Here is a 19934-nt window from a genome sequence, read left to right as displayed (position 1 = left end):
TTCTTTGTGAGCAGACATATCAAACTCGAGAGACTTCAACCAAACCGCTGCTTAGCCAACGCCTTCAACCACCCAATAGTCTCTTCCTCCCTCTCTCGGTATCGCCGTAACCTCTCCTCCCTCTCCGCAGCTTTCGCTCTGAGTATCTCCTCCCGCCGCAACTCCCGCTCATTCTTCTTCCTCTGTTCCCGCTCCCGTTCCCTCTTAAGTGCCTGCAGATCATCATCCCCGCCGAACAACTCCGACTCCGGCAGCGCCGGCGTGGGGGACCCTCCGCGCGCCGCATTCGCAAACTCGCGATTCGCAGCGGCCGCCTCGCGGCGCTTCTCCAGGCGTCGTTCGCGCGTTCCCGGCTCGGCGCGTGGCGCGATTTCTTCCTTGATGAGCTCCATCTCGCGACGGTGGGCTTGTAGGGACTCATGCCGTCGGCGTTGGGCTTCCAGACGCGCGGCTTCGCGGTCGGCTTGGTCGGATTCTACTTGAATTAGCCTCTTGCTCGGTCTAGAAGAGGGATGAGAGCCTTGTGTTACCTCGTCGAAGTTCCAAGTCTTGGAGGGTTGGGATCGTTGGGCCAGAGGGTGGATGGGACTGCCGTCGATCTTGATCTGCAGGAGTGGGTAATTGAGGGCCGTAGTCATCATCGTCGTCATTGTTGTCATCTTGTTCTCTTCCTTCATCTTTCTCTATGGTGGAGTGTATTGGTGTTTCCGACTCTCTTCGTCGATCATCCTCATGGCGATCTCGATCTCGAAATGACGACGGTGACCGTGATCTTCTTCGCCTATTATCCACTCCCTCCCCAAATCCCTTCTTTGCCTTCTCAAACATGGCAGGATCGTACCATCCTTCTGCCAAATCTCTTCGATTCCTTTAAGCTCACACGAAAACCAACGTTAGAATGCATCCCAATCTAAAAAAGAGAAGGGGGAAAGTAGCATACCATCTCTTAACAAAACTCTTCCACCTCCCTTTTACCTCCTCCTCACCCAAATCCTCCATAACCAACCCCTTTTGAATATCAAGATACATCGCGAACAAAGGCTTATACGTCTTGAGGTCATGTTTAGTTAACGGGCGCGCATTATAGGGGAGGTGAGGTTGAGGAGAAGGTGAGGAGGAGTAGTGTCTTCGTCGTCGGGCATGGTCATTGTCATCGTCGCGGTCATGTCTACGGTGATGGTGATGATGGTGGCGTTTTCTGTCCCGCGATCGGTCTCGATAGCGATCTTTATCTCGGTCTCGGTCTCGGTCCCGGTCCCGGTCCCGATCGCGGTGATGATGATCGCGGGACAAACTACGGGTGTGGGTGCGAGAGCGGTGGTGGTATGGCGAGCGGGAACGGGAACGTGACCGTGCGCGAGATCGTGAGCGTAATCGCGTTCGATTGTCTGTCATTTCGCGCTAAATTGCAATCAATTCCAGTTTATTCGGAAAAGAATGCGAACTTCAATCTGTTTGTTGACCTGACTAGAAGTACACGAAAGATGGAGTTGCATGTGGAGCTGAACTGATGCCAAGCTTTGATCTGACCCCATCCCGATAGGCTGCCGCATGTGACGGATACAAACAATGCAAACAGGATTCCCGAATTAAGATGTATTTATCATGAAGAATGTCTAGCTGGATCCTCCCTGGGTTTGTTCAGTTGATGTGTTGTTCGCCGCTTTGGCTCGATTCGCAGCCGCCATCTGCCATGCCGGAATCGATGCCGGCGCCCGCCCGAGCTGCGAGAGCGGCGACGATGCCGCCGAGGAATTACCCTGTTGCGCTTGCCCGGCTCCAGTTGACGCCCCGGCCGATGAAGTCGCGTTATCGCCCAACTCCGACGGCGTGCTTGTGGTATTAGTACCGTTTGTCGTTGCAGGTTCGGTCGTGGCGGATCCCAGGGTCCGTCCGATCCCCCCGATCGGAGACGAGCTCGCGGCACCACCGGTACTCTGCAACCGGTTGTTGAGCAGGACCTTGAGGCTCTTCAACTCTGAGCTTAGTTCCTTTAGCCGGTTTTCATTGCCCTCTCGTGCCCCCTCGAGGGCCTTGGGGATGCTGTCCTTAAGCAGTCGAAGCTCATCGCTGAGGTGTCGCGTAGTCTCATCTCGCCGTCGCGATGCTGCCTTGAGCTCTGCTACGACGCTTTCTACTTCGTGCAGCGCTGCATCCAAACGCTGTGTGCGCGCTTCCTCGGCCGACTTGAGTGCGGCCGTGTCATTTGAAAGTTGCTCAATGAGGGCGAATGCTCGGTTGAATTGCTCATCGATGCTTTGCTTGTCTTGTTCCAGTTGCGGAGGTGTAGGCGGCGCAATTAGCGGGACAACGTAGCGCTGGGACGACGCCCGTCAGCTTCGTCAAAGCCATGCGCAAATCAGGAACCCCTCACCTTGGCTAATGTGTACAGGGCGTAACCAACGCCTCCGGTTACTGTCGCCATTATGAACCAATCGCGCCAGTCCCGCTTAGGCAGTCTATACCTAAGTTAAGACATGTCCGTTCCTCAAATTCCCGTAAATACTTACTCCGGAGGGGACTGCCATTGCCCATATGGAGGATACCCATATCCCGCTGGCGGGGCTGCAGCTCGAGTGACATGTGATGATTGTGTCGAATGTTGTTGAGCGGGTGCCGACTGCCGTGTTACGTCCTCTCCGGCGCGTGCAAGGGCCAGGTCAATCTCTTCCTGCGTCAGGTTCTTGGACTGCAGAAATGCGATCTTCTTGTCCAGCGGCGACGATGTCACGGACGGATCCTGTAGAACTGTTGAAGTGTCCTGTCAGAACCACGTCGTAGGAAGACTTGTATAAACAAAGTACCTACAATTAACCTGGCAACTCGTGTGTTAGCCGGACATGAGCGACAGAGGACAGCAGTCAGATCTTACAGCCGAGGAAACCAGGTCCTCGCGAACCATGATGCCTGGACAGCAATAATAGAGCTCGTTTCTGGCCTTAAACCATCAAATTGTATGTTCAATCACTGCGCAACTGGCGTAGTCTCATCCGAAGTCGTGTCAAAGCTGCGCCTGATGGAAGTCAGATGCAAAAGACGTAACGGCGAACGCAATTTACCTCGGGGTGGAAGCGGAGAATGCGGACCTCGGGACGAATCACGTGGGCGGAGGAACCCATCTCCAACTTTCGCACGTGATTCGTTGTATGTGCCACGCCAATTTCTTCACGTGATCTGAATTGCCAAGACCTTCTCGCGCCTTTGTTGATGTCCCGCTGTGAGTGACTCGCGCGAATCAACTGCTCTGATCTTTTGGAGCATTCGTTGTTTTCTCAAAGTAGCCTGTACATATCTGCGCCCTGTGTCTGTGTCCGCATTCGTCTTGAAATTGTTTCGCGGCTCGTCATGTCGCAGGACACGGGGCTTTTCAGTATCAAGCGCCCGCGTGAAGTAGGATTCCTCTTTGTTTGCCTGCAGTGCTTGTTTCCTGATCGCTTCCCCATTGCGCATATCGCAATACTGCGTTGACACAATTGCTGACTAGTTGCTTGCCTTAGACCCTCGGGAGTGTCCATAACTATTCCGCAATTCCCCAGCCCTCATCGGCGCTGAAACGTACGAGTTCCATCGGTGGTTACCAGAACGCGCCGTATACCTCACAGCATGTCCGCTCTACGTACGTCCCTAGCTCGGTAGGGCGACCGCAGCAACCGAATTTCCAGCGTGTGTCATCCGGGGGAGGTGGCTTGGGTCCCGAAACGGGTCTGTCCACGGTTCGCCGATCTGTCTCTAGCAATGTGTTCCAGACCGCCGGCGCCGGCCGGCTCAGCTATGCGCCAGGGTCGGGCCCAGGCTCCTCGGCCGCTCAGGGCATCCAGCGAAGAAGTAGTGTATTTTCGCGACCTTCTGTTGCGGGACCCATGAGCCACCAGTCGTTCTTCACCCAGGCGCCAGCACCAGGTGGCATTCCAAAGGACCCGCGGCCTCTCAGGGATCGGTCTTATCAGGCACGGATTGCGCAGGAGCTCATGGAGTACTTGACGCAAAACAACTTCGAGTTGGAAATGAAGCATTCACTGAGCCAGAACTCGTTAAAGTCACCAACGCAAAAGGACTTCACATATATGTTTCAGTGGCTCTATCGTCGCATCGACCCCAGCTACAAATTCCAGAAAAGTATCGAAGCCGAAGTACCGCCAATCCTGAAGCAGCTCCGCTACCCGTTCGAGAAAAATATTACCAAATCTCAGTTGTCCGCCGTTGGTGGTCAGAACTGGTCAACATTTCTCGGCATGTTGCATTGGCTCATGCAATTGGCGAAGATGCTAGATCGGTACTATATGGGCGAATATGATGATGCTGTCGCTGAGGCGGGAGTAGACATCACTGGGGATCGCATTATTTTCCGCTTCCTGACAAATGCATACCATGACTGGCTACAAGGTGGGGAGGATGAGGACGACGAAGTTGCAGAGCAGCGCCTCGTGCCACACATCGAAGCTATGGCGGCCGAGTTTGAGCGATCGAATCAAAAGTACGTTAAGGAGCTGGAGGCTCTGGAGGAAGAGAATCAAGCGCTTCGTGAGCAGATCGAAGAGCTCGAACGGAACGCCCCCGATATGGCCAAACTGGACAAACACTTTCGCATCTTGGAAGACGACAAGAGAAAATTTGAAGACTACAATCAGAACGTGGAGGGCAAGATCGAGAAGTACAACAACCGGATCCAGTTTCTCGACGAGGAGATCAAGAAAACAGAAGCAGAGCTCCAAGCCGCCGAAGAGGAACGGGCGGCACTGCAGTCGAGTGTTGATAGACAAGGCATCACCATTCAAGATATTGATCGCATGAATACGGAACGTGAACGACTGCAGCGAAGCCTGGAGGACACCCTCAGCCGGCTCGACGAGGTCCACAACCGTGTGATGGAAAAGGAGGCGGAGGCTAGTAGGAAGTTGGAAGATCTGGAGCAATTAGTCAAGACCTACAATGCCCTCGGGTATCAGAACAGCCTGATCCCGCCAACCGCGGTGAATGCAAAGGGCATAGACTACGAGCTGCGTTTAAATGTCAACGAGACTACTTTTTCGTCGTCCCAGTTGGGGGGACCGAATGCGATTTCACCGGAGCGTGACCGGCTTCTCGCAGACGCAAACACTGGTTACCAGCCACATCACCTGGTCAATCTCGACCTCCGAGGCAAGGTCCGCTCGGATCTCAACAATCTCCGCAAGGAGATCAATGAGCGAAGAAAGAAGGCCATTGACGACGATCTCGAGCGGCGCAACCTGCTCGATAGCATCAAGGAAGCCATGGACGAAAAGCGCAGCGAGGTCGAAGCCCTCGAACACCGCCGCCGTGCTGCCGAGGAGGAATTTGAACGGACCAAGGAGATTGCGACAACTCAGAAGCTGGCATCCGATGCGCAGATTGAAAAGATGGAGAAGGAGCTGGCCCGCATGCGCGCCTCACTTACAGAAAGCGTGCAGCTGATGGAGCAGCGCGAGATGAACACCAGCATTGAGTACGAGCAGCTCACGCTACGGGCCAACGCTCTCCGTGAAGAGCTCCACACGAGCGTGGAGAACATGCTCAACGACGTTATCAAGTTCAAGGTTCATATCCAGAAGAGTCTAGAGGACTACGAGAGTTTCGTAGCGGACGAGGTTGAGCAGGAGCTGGGTGGCGACGAGCAACAGCCAGAAGACCCGCATGCTGAGCCGTCGAGCTGATGACTTCATACAATCCTTGTCGTTAGTTTTCTGTCTTGGTTTTTATTTGCATTGGCAACGGCGGAGTTTTGGGGGAATCAGTGCCGGAAGGGAAATGGTCCATGGTGTGTACGCTGTTATGAATGATGATTAATTTTCTCCACGTTAAGATGTCCGATCCATCTATAAAGGCTGATGAAATTATGCCGCTGAAGAATATATGATCCTCTGCGAAGTAGTTAATATGATTCTGACTCGTATACCCGCCTGGCATATTATGGTCGACAAGGTCACCATGCACGAATATAATTAAAGCAGTAGTATTGGAGGCATTTAAAGAACGCAAGCATTCATCGGGATTCTGCCGTTATTTAATCATGCAATAGTGCAACGCCATCGATGCATTCGTTTTGTTCAGTTGCCAATGGGATAAAATTCGCCAAGGCCATTTTTTCCGGAGATGCTCAACAACCACCACGCTGGGCAGTGGAACTTCCGCCGTTGGCTCGAGTCCAACGGTGCGAGGCATGTTGCTGCTCACGGCTCTGTCAGGCAGCTTGCCATCAAGGTGACCTGCGGAAGCCCTACAGCAGGGTTTACTAAGACGGACCGTTCGAAGATCGTCGATTGATAGGCAGTCCTAACCGTTAGGTTATCCCCACCCCGGCTGGCCGTTGGTCAACTCCACAGGCCGAAATAACGTTAACCTCTGGTCTTGGCTTCCTGACTTGCAGCACGTTATTTTTCAGCTCGTCCTGTTGCTTTCACCATTCTTCCATATAACATGGAATCAAGACATAAACTTGTTCGGCATCATGCGGGACGGTCTCTCAGCCCCGGGGTCATATGACCAAAGAGCCGACAAGATTTCCCGTACCTTTTTTTTTTTTTTTTTGTTGGATCATGGGCCGACTTCCGTATAGTAGGCTACACTGAAAGCAAATCCCAACATGAGTGAATTATTGTTGGTTGGTAGAATGGCGCGGACGAAGAGACCAGTGACAAAGCAGCTAGAGTATGGATTGAAACTGCCTGCAGGAAAAAGGACGAAGCAAAGTTCAGAATGCTAGTTTGTACAAAAGCCCTTTTTGTAAGCATAGGCTAAATTATAATATTCAGTTGACAAGGCTTTCTTTTGGGAGCACATTGCTTCTTTGCTGACGACCTGTATTGCCGGTCCGCTGGAAATAAGGTTCGAGTTTAGGTTCGGGCGATTTTTGCCCGAATACAGCGCGTTGTGCTTGTAGATGCTATGCACATAGGCTTGCTTGGTCCAGAATCCTTAAGAAACAACCAGACGAATAGGTACGATACGGGCTATGAAGAAGCTCAGAGAAAGTATCAGCTACGCCTCTCTCACCGAGCCAAAAAGCCACAATGAGCCGAAGTGGTTTCCTATTTGTGAGATTTCAAGTAGCTATATTTGAACTGCATAAAAGGCTCTGGGATGAAGGATCCCATTCCATTCTAATCCCAAGAAACCCCAAAGGCAAAAGCCTCAAATGTTACGTTAATTCTACATGAAGCTCTCTTGATCGAATCACCATCCGAAGGTCTTGATGCCCGTTATTGTCAGGATCGACAGAATGCAACAGTCCGGGGTTCCCCATTGATTCATCTAGAAAGTACCCTTCCTTGTTCCTCTGAGAAACGCATTGACGTGGCTTTGCGTAATTGACATTATAAATCAATCATGGCGTGACCCATCGATTAATTTCTATGCAATAGCTCTATAAATCAGAGCAGTCCCTCACCTGGGAGAGAGCTTCTTCCTCTTTTCATTCAGACTCAACACGAGTACCGCAGCGCCGCTTCTAAACAACTACATTGCTCTATATTTCCTGTTCAGACTTTGTTATACTTCCGTTAGGCGTCATATCAAAGACAACAGCCTTCGCCTGACCCTCTCAAAATGAAGTTCTCGGCTATCGTCGCTCTGCTTGCGGCTTCTGCTGTGGCGGCTCCTGCTCCGGTTGATCCCAAGCAGACGCTTAACCTGCGTTCCCTTAATGCAAGAGACGATCTGCCGGCAGCCGACCCTAAGTACCACCCGAAGTACCACCCGAAAGGAGATGAGGAATACCACCCGAAATCCCACTCAAAGAGAGAAGAGGAGGAATATGACCCAAAGTACGATCCGAAGTACCACCCGAAGTACCACCCGAAGGGAGATGAAGAATATCATCCAAAATCCCACGCAAAGAGAGAAGAAGAGGAATACGAGCCAAAGTACCATCCGAAGTACCACCCAAAGGGTGGTGAGGCGTGATGAAGATGACCAGTAACAGTCATCCAGCCTCCGTTACGGTCATCAATCAATCTTCGGGTATGTACTGCATGGGAAGATTCCGGCTTCGTAGAGGCTCCAGCTAACTGTGTCCAGGCTTTCTACCCTGCCAGCTTACTGAGAATGCTCTTCAGTTTATGATTCTCGCTCTGTCACGCTCCCGACTTTCGTTTTGTTTCCACTTGATTATGAGACACGGCTTGAGGTTGAAGGAAATGGCATAGTATTTCTGTAAATAACCATATATGATTTAAATGAACTGTGGCTCCCTCAGCGTGTTTCTATTGCGAGTAGATGATCTTTGATTGCTGCTGCATCCAAAGCTGACATTAGGGTTTCCACGCGGCTGTGATTGGCCCCCGTGTGATGACTAAGCAGCCTGGTTTATCGCTCCAAAAATTCATTTCAGACTTCAATTCGCCCAAGAGCCACGGCAGGTTTGCAGCTCCTGGATATCGAGCGCCTCAATCTCGCGCATTGGACTGGCGTCCAGCGTTGATGAGCCGGATATGGTCTCGGAATACCGACCCGGCCTCGCCATTCTTTTCGCAGTCGACCGCCTCGTCCGTCCCGCCGGCCTCGTGTCATGAAAATTTGCCTGCGCCCTTTACCGCTGGGCTGCAGGCTTCCTGTCCTTCGTTGTCATGACCGAATCCGCCCGTGTCGTGCGCGGCCTCTCGTAGTGGCATCCCCGTACGCTCAGAGTCATCATCAGATACTATGGGCGCGACCTTACACACGCTCTCGGTTCCAGGCCGAGGTGACGCAGGGTCTCGATGGAGAACGCAGTGGGAAGAATGACCTGTTTGAACGGGAGGAATGCCCCGTTCCCACCGCGCAGCGCCGAAATGTCGAAGCTTGGATCAGTCATTTGGAGCACTTTCTACCGCCCGATTTACGGTCAAGTTCCGAGCAGTCCGCGCCGGCCCCGTCATACGTTATCCGTGCCAAAAGAGATTTGAGAAGGGAAGGTAGCGCGATCGCAGCATTGTTATATCATGCGCGTCGTCTGTCCAACTTTGATCTCTTAGCCCATCTTGGTTTCGAGCTTGGCAGATGGCCGGCCGTCCTCGCGCTGACCAACAAGATGATTGACAGCGCCGTCGGTTTTCGAAAGTATGCTCCTGTAGCGGATAAAGTTCCTAGTGCTCTGAATCTGAAGTCTCTGTCCTTGGACGCCGTTACAGATATGGAGGTCATGGATGGGGATCGGGGACCTGAAACCAAGCGCGACAGTCCCATGCGGCTGGACATCTGGACAGATACAATGAAGCAGTACAACGCAAGTCAGACTATTTTGGGCGAGATCTGGAAAAGTCTTGGTTGTGTTGTTCTACAAGCCGCGGATCTACCTTCGGAACAAGCCGAGGTAGCCATGAAATTCGCGTATCAGACTCTGGGCCGCCTGCATCACTTTGCGCTTGTATCGGATACGGTCTACAATTACTCTGGTTATCCAGACCATGCTGGTTCTTTTCGCCCGCCAGGCATGTACCTTCTATCGACCTACATCATGGATGTCCTGTCGGATACCGCGTGGGTCACCCATCAAGAGGAAGTGACGGCCAAGGCTGTGGCAGCTGGTCAGAAAGCGCCCTTTCGTCCCTTCAAGATGGGCATCCGACAGCTGGGTCCTGAAGTTTGGTTGGAGTTTATCCTCTGGTGCTGCGTTGAAGGTGGTCATGTTAAGGAAGGCTTATGGATTCTGGAACGGATGAAAGGCCGGCAAGGGGAAGGGCGTTGGAAACTTTTGAGCTGGAGGCCTCTTTTGGCGGAACCGGAGCGCATTCGAAACACAAATATCAATGAGGCAGAATGCTGGCCTCATCCTGATGCGGATCAGACGTCCGTAGCAGCACGCTCCTCAGCCTTCTTCCATGGGTTAGGCAAGAAGACCATCAGTAGTGATGTCGTCGCGGCGTTTGTTGGTGGAGTTATCAGTCAGGTTGATCTGGGCGTTGGGCCCTCGGAACTACCGATCCAAACTGCGATTCAGTACGTCGATTTTCTCCTCGCACTGCTGGCCCAACACTCGGTCGAGCGACCCCATGGAATGGAGAAGTCATCTGTCCAACGACTCGTTTGGCTCCTTGAATCGCAAGGATTGGATCCACATGTCGAGCCAAAAGCGCTTCAACGACTGCTAACAACGCAGCCGCCTACGCCGATCCCTTGGGATGACTCGGTCCCGGTCGACTATAGACAGCTGAAGTCGCTGAGTCCCTCACACTTGTACAGCACCTCGTCCGCATTGGTTGGTCTGCTGGAGCTGAATATCCGTGCTTTTGCGATCCGGCGACATATCCGAGCAGCCTTTGACGTCTTCTCTTTTCTCCAGAACTTGATAGATCAAAGCAAGCTGCAGCATATGCAGGGGTTTCTGAGTCAGATGAAACCCGATGGTGGTCAGGAGCAAGGAAAATTTCTATCGCCCAATGAGCTGGTTCGTATCGGTTCCGTGTCGTTGGGGATTTCTTCGATTCCGCAAATGTCGCGTGCGACGTTCGCCCATCTTCTTGATCTGGCGCGAGTTGCACGAGCCTTCAGTTTTGGAGAATGGATGCTGTTTTCTACTGATCCCGACGGCGTTGCGATTCCGATGTCGGCATATGGAGACCAGGCCCTGGCGCCATCACTGATCCGGTTTGCCGCTGCGACAAGGAACTCACTTCTTTACAATCAGGTTCTGGAATCGATCACTCCGCCCTTGTCTCGCAATACGTTGAAGGCTTTTATCAACTATTGGATTACCTTTGGCAAGTGGGATCAGGTGACCGCGATGCTGCAATATTTGCAGGATTACAAAGTGAAAACATGGGGCGAGAGTAACGTCACTGCGCTAGCCGCAGCCATTCTCAAGCTCGAACGTAGTGCGTCGAATGAGGCACTCCCCGAGCACGAACGGGAACAGAAGAGGGAATCTCTGTCCCGAGCCAAGGATATCATGGTCCGCATCCTGAACGGCGACTTTAACCCTCGGCGCTTCTCCGGTAAACCGCGAAAGTTCCACCACGAACGGGCCATCTGGCAGCTCCATCGACTCTTCTCTTCGATTCCCGGACCGTTGCAGGAGGTGGCTCAGTCAACGTCACCCGAATACCAGAATCCGCTAGGCCGCGACAGCGTATGCTTGCTTCCGTCGGTCGCATTCCACATCTTACTCGACACGATCGTCACCTTGCAGGGGAGCGCTGCGGGAAAACAGCTGTGGGAGCAATGGTGCATCGACCTCGAGCCTGACGCGGCGCGGCGTCTTCTCGCCTCGGGTGTCTATGACTTCCCAGCCAAGGGCGAGCATGACATCGCTGCGGTATATCAAGGGTTCGATGTGCGCTGGGCGGCCCGGGAGAGTCGGGACAAAATGGTGATGCCGAATCTCAACACGGTCCGTATCATCGCACGTGTTGCCGCCAAGGAATTAGCCCAAGTTCAGACCGGAAAGGATTCGTCGGCAGAGGCAAGGCAGCGGGAAAGAGAGGCGCGCGAGGTTCTCGACTTTTGCGTCGAGCGGTACCGTCGGTTTGGGCTGGAGGACAAGGAGATTGACCGTGAGACAGGGGGTTATCTTTCGCGCGGGCGCTGATGTACACTATCTTGTACAATAATTCTGCATTTTCTGTATATATAGACATCAAACTCTACTACATCTGGAGTCATATTCTGGACTGTCAAAGCCGAATCTGCGGCACATGCATTGTATAACTAAATTAGGTTTAGCGTACTATTACTTACTATCTAGCCTATCTCCTGCACTGGTCTATCTACAGCAAGTACAGAACAGCAGTTGATGTTTAGCGTTACGAAACCCTGAGGAAACATCACATTGAAGCAATGGCTTCAAAAGGATCAGGAGTGAAACCTTCACTCCAGCATGGGCGGCAGGCAAGCCCCACTCCGAGGACAAGGTAACGATGCGAACATTTACAGTCTCAGTTGTCACGGTAGCGATCACCACATGTAGTACTCTATCTTGTACTTCAAGATCAAAAGCCACGAAAATGAATGCTCATACTGACAAATTTTTAGGTCCGGACCGTCTCCAATGGGGCCAGTAATAGACAGGCCACCGCTCCCGCGACGAACGAACCCGCTCCTCCGCGCAAAGCTTGAACTACCGACGACAACCACCAGCCAAAGCACAGCCGGACGCATACCACCCCGCGGACTGACAATCCTCGGCGTTAGCGTCCTCTGCATCAGTACCTACTGCGGCTACCTTTACACCTCATACCGACGAGAAGTTGCTGCATCGCGCAACCTACAAGTCCCTGAGGACGTGACTGATCGGTTCAATGCGTCAGCTCGGAATTACGATGCGGAGGTGGATCTGGGTGAGAAGTTCATGCGCCTCGGCCGGCGCCGACGTGAACTTGTGCGTATGGCCCGCGGCGACGTGCTCGAGGTGAGCTGCGGGACGGGCAGGAATATGCCGTTCTACTTACTCGGTGAACGGTGGGGGGTTGATGATCAAGGAAAGGCGGAAAGGCAGGGGTGTCGGTCCGTCACATTTGTGGATTTGAGCCCGCAGATGGTGGAGGTTGCGAGGGAGAAGTTTCGGAAGTGTTTTCCAGAAGGGTTTGAGAGGGTTGCGTTCTGGGCCGGGGATGCGAGGGAGGTTGTTCCTTCTTCGGTTCCTCGTGGTCTTCCTCCGCCGAAGACGGAGGAGAAGGAGAAGGAAAAGGACGAGTCCCAGGGCTCGGCAGAATGGTCTCTCTCAAAGCCCTACTTTGATACCGTCGTACAAACCATGGGCCTCTGCTCGACGCCCGATCCCGTCGGCCTGCTACGCCATCTAGGCAAGATCACCGAGCCGACAAAAGGCCGGATCCTCCTACTGGAGCACGGCCGGTCATACTACGGATGGGTGAACAGTATCCTGGATAACCTGGCCGTGGCGCACGCGAACCGTCATGGCTGCTGGTGGAACCGCGACATTGGGCGCATCGTTGAGGCGAGTGGGCTGGAGGTTGTCGAGGTCAAACGCTATCATCTGGGGACTACATGGAAGGTGATTCTGAGGCCGAAGCCGCCATCTACGGATACAGAGAAACGGGCGGAGGAAAAATGACACGTTCCTGTTTCTACGGCTAGATGTACAGTATCATTATAGACCCCACCATTTGTATGAATAGGACATTGTGATGATCTCTTGGGTGGATCAGTCGGTACGCCTTATGGATGATCAGTAGACACTTCGGCCGAGGAGCCGATGAAACCCCTCCACCATAGATAAACACTTGAATGCCTTTTAACTCTGAACAATTGAACACCCAGCATGATTCAATAACACCAGCAAGACAATGTCACAGCTTCCACAGTCCATTCTAATCGTTGGCGGGGGAGTATTCGGGCGTACGTCTGAAACTACCAAAACCTCTTTCATCTTACCCTAAAAAACAACTAACAGGTAGAGAACAGTGTCAACCGCCCTCTCCCTCTCCCACCGTTACCCCACACACAACATCACCCTCTTGGAAGCATCCACCACCATCCCCAACCCCGAGGGCTCCTCTGTAGACTCCTCGCGGATCGTCCGCGCGGACTACGCCAACGCAGCATACGCGCGTCTCGCCGCGGAGGGAATTGAGCGCTGGCGGAATACGGAATGGGGTGCAGAGGGGCGATATACACAAAACGGGCTTGTTCTCGTTTATCACAAGTCTTCGGGGGATGCAGGGCAAGGCGATGATGGTGAGCGGTATACCCGCGCAAGCTACGAGAATGTCAAGCGCCTTGCCAACGGTGATGAGAAGATTGTGCGGTTCCTGCCGGATCGCAACGCGATTCATGGCGTTTTCCCGCGAAATACGGTCCACGTCGCGGAGACGGTGGTGGCTGGGTACGTAAACTGGGGGTCTGGCTGGGCGGATGCGGAGGCGGGTGTGCGGTATGCGCGCAAGAAGCTGGAGGAGCTTGGGGTGGTGAAGATCCGGACGGATCAGAAAGTTTCTCGCCTGCTGTTTTCAGACGAGAAGGATGATAAGAAGAAAGTGGCTGGTGTCCAGCTCGCCGATGGTTCTACCATCACCGCCGACTTGGTCATCCTCGCTACGGGTGCCTGGACCCCCGGCTTGCTGGATTTGCGCGGTCTGGCAGATGCCAGGGGCCAAGTACTTGCGTATCTGCGGCTAACGGATGAGGAGCAGGCACGGCTGGCGAATATGCCGACGCTGCTGAGCTTCTCAACGGGAATGTTTATCATCCCGCCGAGGAATAATGAGTTAAAGATTGCGCGGCATGCGTATGGGTATCGGAACCCCACGCGTGTGCGTCTTGACTCGTCCGCGGATGTGGCGGAGGAGGCAGAGGTTAGTCTTCCCGAGACTGGCCGCCCGATTCCGCCAGAGGGAGAGGAGGCATGCCGTGCGGCGTTGAGAGAGATGTTGCCGTGGTTGGCGGATCGACCGTTCTTCAAGACGAGAGTGTGTTGGTATACTGACACGTACGGCCTCACTTCACGAGATGAAGGAAAAGACTTGCTGACAACAGCTACAGTCCACAAGGAGATTTCCTCGTCACCTACCATCCAGACCATCCAAATCTCTTCCTGGCAACGGGTGGCAGTGGGCATGCTTACAAGTTCTTCCCCGTGCTCGGCGATAAAATTGTCGATGCGCTCGAGGGGAAGCTTGATGAGGATCTACGACGGTTGTGGAGCTGGCCGGCGCAGCGGCCATCAACGACATCCTTTGTCACCAAGGATGGCAGTCGATCTGGACGAAAGGACATGATTTTGGCAGAAGAGTATGCTAGAGGCTCGAAATTATAACTACGACTAGATGATCTACAATTAGAGAAGAGAATCATCCGCTACCCATGTCATTCATTAGAATGTATCTAACAGGTAGCCTGCTCTGTAAACCATTTCTCAGCCTTTCGGCAAGGTAAGAGCAGAACAATCACCATGGCATCACGTATAATCACAGCCATGTCACCACATTAAAAGGCAATCACCATCGACCAGCGCACGGGACCGCCCCTGGAATCTGCGGAGTGCGACTCTAAAATGGAAGCACAAACCTCTTTTCTTTTCCCAGCAAGCAGAATAACAACCGGGTAATCAATCGCTAGAACGCCGTCAAATGCTCGCGTGATCATAACAAACAAGGCCTGAACGTGTTCATAAAAGGGGACCTCCCAGCAACAAAAAAGAGGAAAAAATGTTAATACAGAGAAGAGAAGGGGAAAGTAAGGACCCTAGACTTTGCGGAAATCTTCAACTCATGTTAGCTTTTGTAGACTCAAAAGCACTGTCATTCGACGTACCCGAAAGCACAGGGTAGATAAGCTCGAAAGCTTGGTAGATCTCCTCACGGACCTTAGCGCCGGTGAGGACGATCTTGCCGCTGACGAAGATCAAGAGGACAATCTTGGGCTTCATCATGCGGTAAATGAGACCCGGGAACAACTCGGGCTCATAGGAACTGAAGTTGTGGTGGCGGCTAGCCAGACCCTCCAGCCGAATGGGGAACTTGATGTCGCACGACCCGACGATGTTCTGGATCTTGAAGTCTGTGAACTTCGCATTGAACCCGAGCTTTTGGATGATACGCGCGTATTTGCGCGAGGCCAGCTTCGAGTCGTCCTCAGACTTGGCGCCGGTGACCACCATCTTGCCCGAGGCGAAGATCAAAGCGGTCGTCTTGGGTTCGCGAATGCGCATGATCACAGCAGCAAAACGCTACAACAGACACAGACGTTCAGCCAGCTGGGTCTTTGATAAATGCTCAAGGAGCATCAGGTAAGTACCTTTGGATTGTACTCTGCATTTCGCGCATGAAGCGCGATGGTCTTCAGATCCAGGCGACAGTCGAGGTTGACCGTTGCGACGATGTTTCTTTGAAACAGCCAAGTTTAGTTCTCTGGTGTGCCAGAGAACCCAAGAAAAGACAAAGGGTACTCACTGCAACGTCGGCACAATGCCACTCCCCGGAGCGTTAGCTCCTGGTGTCGCAGCAGGAGTCGCGGGCGTCACCCCGGTGCCGTTGGCATTTCCTCCCTGCTGCTGTTGCCCATTCTGACCGTTGGCCACGACTTCCTTCTCGGATGACGGCGGCGTGAGATCACCTGCCCCTCCCGGGAAGGAGAGTGACGACGGTGATGTGAAGGCCCTGGCCTGTTGAGCCGTGGCTGGATGGGTGGTCAAGGACTCCATCATCATCCTCGATGGGCGTTCAACACCTTCTTCCCGGATATTACTCGGTCGGAGGGATCGAGTAGTAGGAGGGGTGGCGGTTGGGTTACGATGATGTCAGAAGGGGGAGGGGGTGTGTAATTAAAGGGAAGAAGGTGATGGGAGTTGGGCGGGCTCCGCAGGTGCCAAGACCAGAAGCAAGATCTCAGGAAGGAACGGGAGGTGGGAGGGAGCCTTCCTTATATACGTCTGAGTCACAGCCGCCCGTCAGGGGTGGGTGGCGTTAAAAGCAGCAACTGCGGTCGACGCGTCCACAGCTCCTAGTCCATGGTATTTGGAGGAGCTGGGACCCACAGGGTGAAATATGAGTGGATGATAATGCTGAGACCTTCGTTCGCATCACTGGTGATTGGCTATGTAGATTTCCACACTAGTCCCACTCTATGAATCTCTATGGCCACTCATATTGCCTCTTCTAAACTGACTTGGCAGAAAACCGGGACTAGTCGCAACTCGACGTCATATGATTGGCAAAATCCTTGCTTCGGTCTCCACTACATTCGGTGTCCACCGGTCCAATCATCGCTTCCAGAGGTTGCCCTGGTCGGATTCAGAATTTTCTGTCGCCGCTTTATCCGGCTGGACTGTGACCAAAAGAAGCAGATTTCATATCGTTCGCGTCTCTTCTACATTATTCCAACGATCGAGTCGCCAGAATGGTTTCGATATGGTTCTATCCGGCGGTGATCAGCTCGCTACGGTCTTACTTGAACATGGCCACAACAGATCGATGGCGAACAGTGACCCGCACGGTCAGTTGGATGGCTTGACAAGTCGCATAAACCATCGTAAATCGCGTCGAAGTGACGCGTCTCCCGTCGCAGATATGCACGAGCAAGCTCATACGAGCTTCCAGGGCTCGCGCAATAGCGTCATATCTACCCCGTAGTCGCGTCCCAGTTTAATCTACGCCTTGCAGGGGACAGTTATCTTATCAAATCTTAACTAATTCATCGCCATTAGTTAACTACCTAGTCACTGAACTCAATAATCCTGCCGTGATCGAGGAATGCTGACCTTCCCGGGAATGGAGTGTGCAACTGGCGGCTGGAGATTCCATTCCAGACTGCGTCCATGATCCGAGCCTCCAAGCAAAACTGTGTAGGATCATATCAAGGGTTTGTTTGTCCTATTGAGCATGCAACCCGCCGATGCGATAGGTATGGATCAGGGGCCCCCAGTCACGACTCGCAGGATGCAAGATTAGGTTAAGTTTTTTTTTTTTTTTTTTTTTTTTTTTTTTTTTAAAAAAAAAATCGCGACATGTCAATTTGTGACTGGCTTGCAAAAATCCCCAACTATGGCTTAAGTAATCAGATTAGTCAGCGGAATTACGATTCCCCGATGAAGTTAGCTTCTCAGATCCCCACCCCACCCTTGATTTCCATTATCACGAGCCCGATTGGCTCGGTTACAGAAGGCTAACATTTTTGCCATCTGGGGAGCCGAGGATCGGAGAGTGGAGGTCAAGCCGTCAAGAGCATCGAAGATTCAAGGTCGCCTCCGATCTCACTCGGATGGACTGAGAAATCCCTTTGCTGCAAGAGAACAAGAGTGGGATCCGACAATGGCTTCCAGAGGCCTCGCATTGCCCCTGCTCCGCCGCGAGCTTCGAGCTTCCCTGCGAGCAGGGCGCCGTTGTCCGTCCAGCAACTCCGCGGTCACCTCGGCCCGACAGCTTTCCTTCTTCTCAGAAACTCGGCCGAGCAGTAGTTTCCGGTCGGCGCGACTGTCTGGCGTTCAGACACGGCCATTTTCGCAATCGCTACATCGTCGACAAGCCGATGAAGCGGCGTTCGACCCGAGCCAGGTGGAGAGAGAGTTTGACGAGGTCGATGTGTGCATTGTTGGCGGAGGTGTGTTTAGGATTTTCCCCCGAGTAGGGAACCAAGAAGCTCTGACGGTCTAATTCTGTTCTAGGTCCCTCTGGCCTCGCCGCCGCGATTCGTCTGAAGCAGCTCGCCAACGAAGCGGGCAATGAAGAGTTTCGAGTGGTGCTGCTTGAAAAGGCTGGTGAGATCGGCGCGCACATTGTGTCCGGCAATGTGCTGGAGCCGACCGCGCTGAACGAGCTGCTGCCCGATTGGCTTGACGAAAATAACCCCTCGCGATTTCAAAATGTGACTCCCGCGAAGAGCGAGAAGATGCGCTTCTTGACGGCAAGGGCCTCGATTCCGATTCCCATGCCCCCGCAGATGCACAATCACGGAAACTACATCATCAGCTTGAGTGAGCTGACCAAGTGGCTGGGCGAGCGCGCAGAAGAGCTGGGCGTCGAGGTTTATCCTGGATTTGCCGCCAGTGAGGTGCTGTACAAGCCCGACGGGTCCGTCAAAGGCGTAGCAACCAATGATCTCGGCATCGGACGGGATGGTAAGCCACGCGAGAACTTTCAGCGTGGCATGGAATTCCATGCACGGGTGACTCTGCTGGCGGAAGGCTGCCATGGCAGTTTGAGTAAGCAAGTTATCAAGAAATACGACTTGCGACGGGACAGCCAACCGCAGACGTACGGTCTGGGGATCAAGGAAGTGTGGGAAGTTCAGCCAGAGAAGTTCCGACCGGGCGAGATCGTTCATTCCATGGGCTATCCGCTCCCCTATGATACCTACGGCGGGGCCTGGATGTACCATTTTGGCGACAACCTAGTTAGTATCGGCCTTGTCGTGGGGCTGGACTACCCGAACCCGTGGCTTTCTCCGTACCAGGAGTTCCAGAAACTGAAACACCATCCGCTCTTCAAGGAGGTCCTAGAGGGAGGCAAGTGTATCTCGTACGGCGCTCGCGCCCTCAACGAGGGTGGGTTCCAGTCCATCCCCAAGGTCGCCTTCCCTGGCGGCGCCCTTATTGGCGACACTGCCGGCTTTTTGAACGTGCCCAAGATCAAGGGCACGCACACTGCCATCAAGTCCGGCATGCTGGCGGCCGAAGCCGCATACTCGGCCCTGCAGGCCAATAAGGATGGCAGTGTCTTCCTCTACGATTACGAGAATGCCCTTCGCCAGTCGTGGGTGTGGAAGGAACTCAAGGAGGTGCGCAACATGCGCCCTGCATTCGGTACACCGCTTGGCATTTTTGGAGGAATTCTCTACTCGGGCCTGGAGGCTTTCATCCTGCGCGGCAGGGTTCCTTGGACGCTTAAGCACCACAGTACTGACCACGCCGCAACGCGGACGGCCTCTGAATATCCTAAGATCGAGTATCCCAAGCCAGATGGGGTGATCAGCTTTGACATCATGACTAGCGTCAGCCGCACTGGCACGAATCACGAGGAGGACCAGCCGGTACATCTGCAGGTGAAGGACTGGGACAAGCACACAGACCTGGCATGGCCGGCCTATAAGGGTGTCGAGAATCGCTTCTGCCCGGCAGGCGTCTACGAGTATGTGGAGGATCCATCCAAGAAGCACGGGGTGCGATTCCAGATCAACGCGCAAAAGTAAGTTGTCCCATCCTCGATTCCTCTTCCCCGGGATGCTAACTCGGCTGCAGCTGCATCCACTGCAAGACCTGCGACATCAAGGTCCCGACGCAGGACATCAACTGGCAGACTCCGCAGGGCGGCGAGGGTCCCAAGTACGTTTTGACATAGTTAGATTCAACATTTTGCCATGTATAATAGGTAGACTGGAGAGAAAAAAAAGTGCTTGGATTGATGTGTAAAGCGATATAAATGCAGATTATGATCAATTAGGAAGGAACCGACGGAAGCCCCACGGGGACGGAGCGGCAGAACCACGGAACGGGCCCTTTGGGAGAGAGAGTATCGTATCCTGATTAAGTAATCACAGTCTCGATGGTC

The 19934-nt window shown here is 53.3% G+C and overlaps 9 protein-coding genes across 9 annotated transcripts; 6 read left to right on the top strand and 3 right to left on the bottom strand.

Annotated features, from left to right (window-relative positions):
• Nucleotides 1-35: 35 nt before the first annotated feature.
• On the bottom strand, nucleotides 36-1395 carry VTN49DRAFT_6775 (uncharacterized protein; the record flags this gene model as incomplete). Its single annotated transcript, XM_069414970.1, has 3 exons — nucleotides 36-475; nucleotides 531-868; nucleotides 941-1395. 3 exons carry the CDS (start codon nucleotides 1393-1395, stop codon nucleotides 36-38), a joined length of 1233 nt encoding a protein of 410 aa, XP_069264815.1.
• Nucleotides 1396-1616: 221 nt separating this feature from the next.
• VTN49DRAFT_6774 (uncharacterized protein) lies at nucleotides 1617-2902 on the bottom strand (the record flags this gene model as incomplete). Its single annotated transcript, XM_069414969.1, has 5 exons — nucleotides 1617-2318; nucleotides 2375-2459; nucleotides 2511-2748; nucleotides 2809-2815; nucleotides 2873-2902. 5 exons carry the CDS (start codon nucleotides 2900-2902, stop codon nucleotides 1617-1619), a joined length of 1062 nt encoding a protein of 353 aa, XP_069264814.1.
• A 443-nt stretch (nucleotides 2903-3345) lies between these two features.
• VTN49DRAFT_6773 (uncharacterized protein) lies at nucleotides 3346-5672 on the top strand (the record flags this gene model as incomplete). The annotated part of the gene is made up of 2 exons (XM_069414968.1): nucleotides 3346-3390; nucleotides 3498-5672. 2 exons carry the CDS (start codon nucleotides 3346-3348, stop codon nucleotides 5670-5672), a joined length of 2220 nt encoding a protein of 739 aa, XP_069264813.1.
• Nucleotides 5673-7563: 1891 nt separating this feature from the next.
• Nucleotides 7564-8059, top strand: VTN49DRAFT_6772 (uncharacterized protein; the record flags this gene model as incomplete). The annotated part of the gene is made up of 3 exons (XM_069414967.1): nucleotides 7564-7892; nucleotides 7948-7977; nucleotides 8035-8059. The coding sequence occupies 3 exons, from the start codon at nucleotides 7564-7566 to the stop codon at nucleotides 8057-8059; spliced, it is 384 nt and encodes a 127-aa protein (XP_069264812.1).
• Nucleotides 8060-8524: 465 nt separating this feature from the next.
• VTN49DRAFT_6771 (uncharacterized protein) lies at nucleotides 8525-11521 on the top strand (the record flags this gene model as incomplete). Its single annotated transcript, XM_069414966.1, has 1 exon — nucleotides 8525-11521. One exon carries the CDS (start codon nucleotides 8525-8527, stop codon nucleotides 11519-11521), a length of 2997 nt encoding a protein of 998 aa, XP_069264811.1.
• Nucleotides 11522-11769: 248 nt separating this feature from the next.
• On the top strand, nucleotides 11770-13006 carry VTN49DRAFT_6770 (uncharacterized protein; the record flags this gene model as incomplete). The annotated part of the gene is made up of 2 exons (XM_069414965.1): nucleotides 11770-11843; nucleotides 11965-13006. The coding sequence occupies 2 exons, from the start codon at nucleotides 11770-11772 to the stop codon at nucleotides 13004-13006; spliced, it is 1116 nt and encodes a 371-aa protein (XP_069264810.1).
• A 232-nt stretch (nucleotides 13007-13238) lies between these two features.
• Nucleotides 13239-14707, top strand: VTN49DRAFT_6769 (uncharacterized protein; the record flags this gene model as incomplete). The annotated part of the gene is made up of 3 exons (XM_069414963.1): nucleotides 13239-13290; nucleotides 13357-14380; nucleotides 14434-14707. 3 exons carry the CDS (start codon nucleotides 13239-13241, stop codon nucleotides 14705-14707), a joined length of 1350 nt encoding a protein of 449 aa, XP_069264809.1.
• Nucleotides 14708-15135: 428 nt separating this feature from the next.
• VTN49DRAFT_6768 (uncharacterized protein) lies at nucleotides 15136-16099 on the bottom strand (the record flags this gene model as incomplete). The annotated part of the gene is made up of 4 exons (XM_069414962.1): nucleotides 15136-15152; nucleotides 15205-15619; nucleotides 15688-15775; nucleotides 15843-16099. The coding sequence occupies 4 exons, from the start codon at nucleotides 16097-16099 to the stop codon at nucleotides 15136-15138; spliced, it is 777 nt and encodes a 258-aa protein (XP_069264808.1).
• Nucleotides 16100-17699: 1600 nt separating this feature from the next.
• On the top strand, nucleotides 17700-19724 carry VTN49DRAFT_6767 (uncharacterized protein; the record flags this gene model as incomplete). Its single annotated transcript, XM_069414961.1, has 3 exons — nucleotides 17700-17988; nucleotides 18053-19571; nucleotides 19625-19724. The coding sequence occupies 3 exons, from the start codon at nucleotides 17700-17702 to the stop codon at nucleotides 19722-19724; spliced, it is 1908 nt and encodes a 635-aa protein (XP_069264807.1).
• Nucleotides 19725-19934: the final 210 nt, after the last annotated feature.

The sequence above is a fragment of the Thermomyces lanuginosus genome (assembly GCF_041956635.1).
Source record: "Thermomyces lanuginosus strain ATCC 200065 unplaced genomic scaffold VTN49scaffold_42, whole genome shotgun sequence".
Taxonomy (NCBI): domain Eukaryota; kingdom Fungi; phylum Ascomycota; class Eurotiomycetes; order Eurotiales; family Trichocomaceae; genus Thermomyces; species Thermomyces lanuginosus.
Note: the sequence above shows the minus strand (reverse complement) of the source record. Positions and strands in the feature narration are given on the sequence as shown.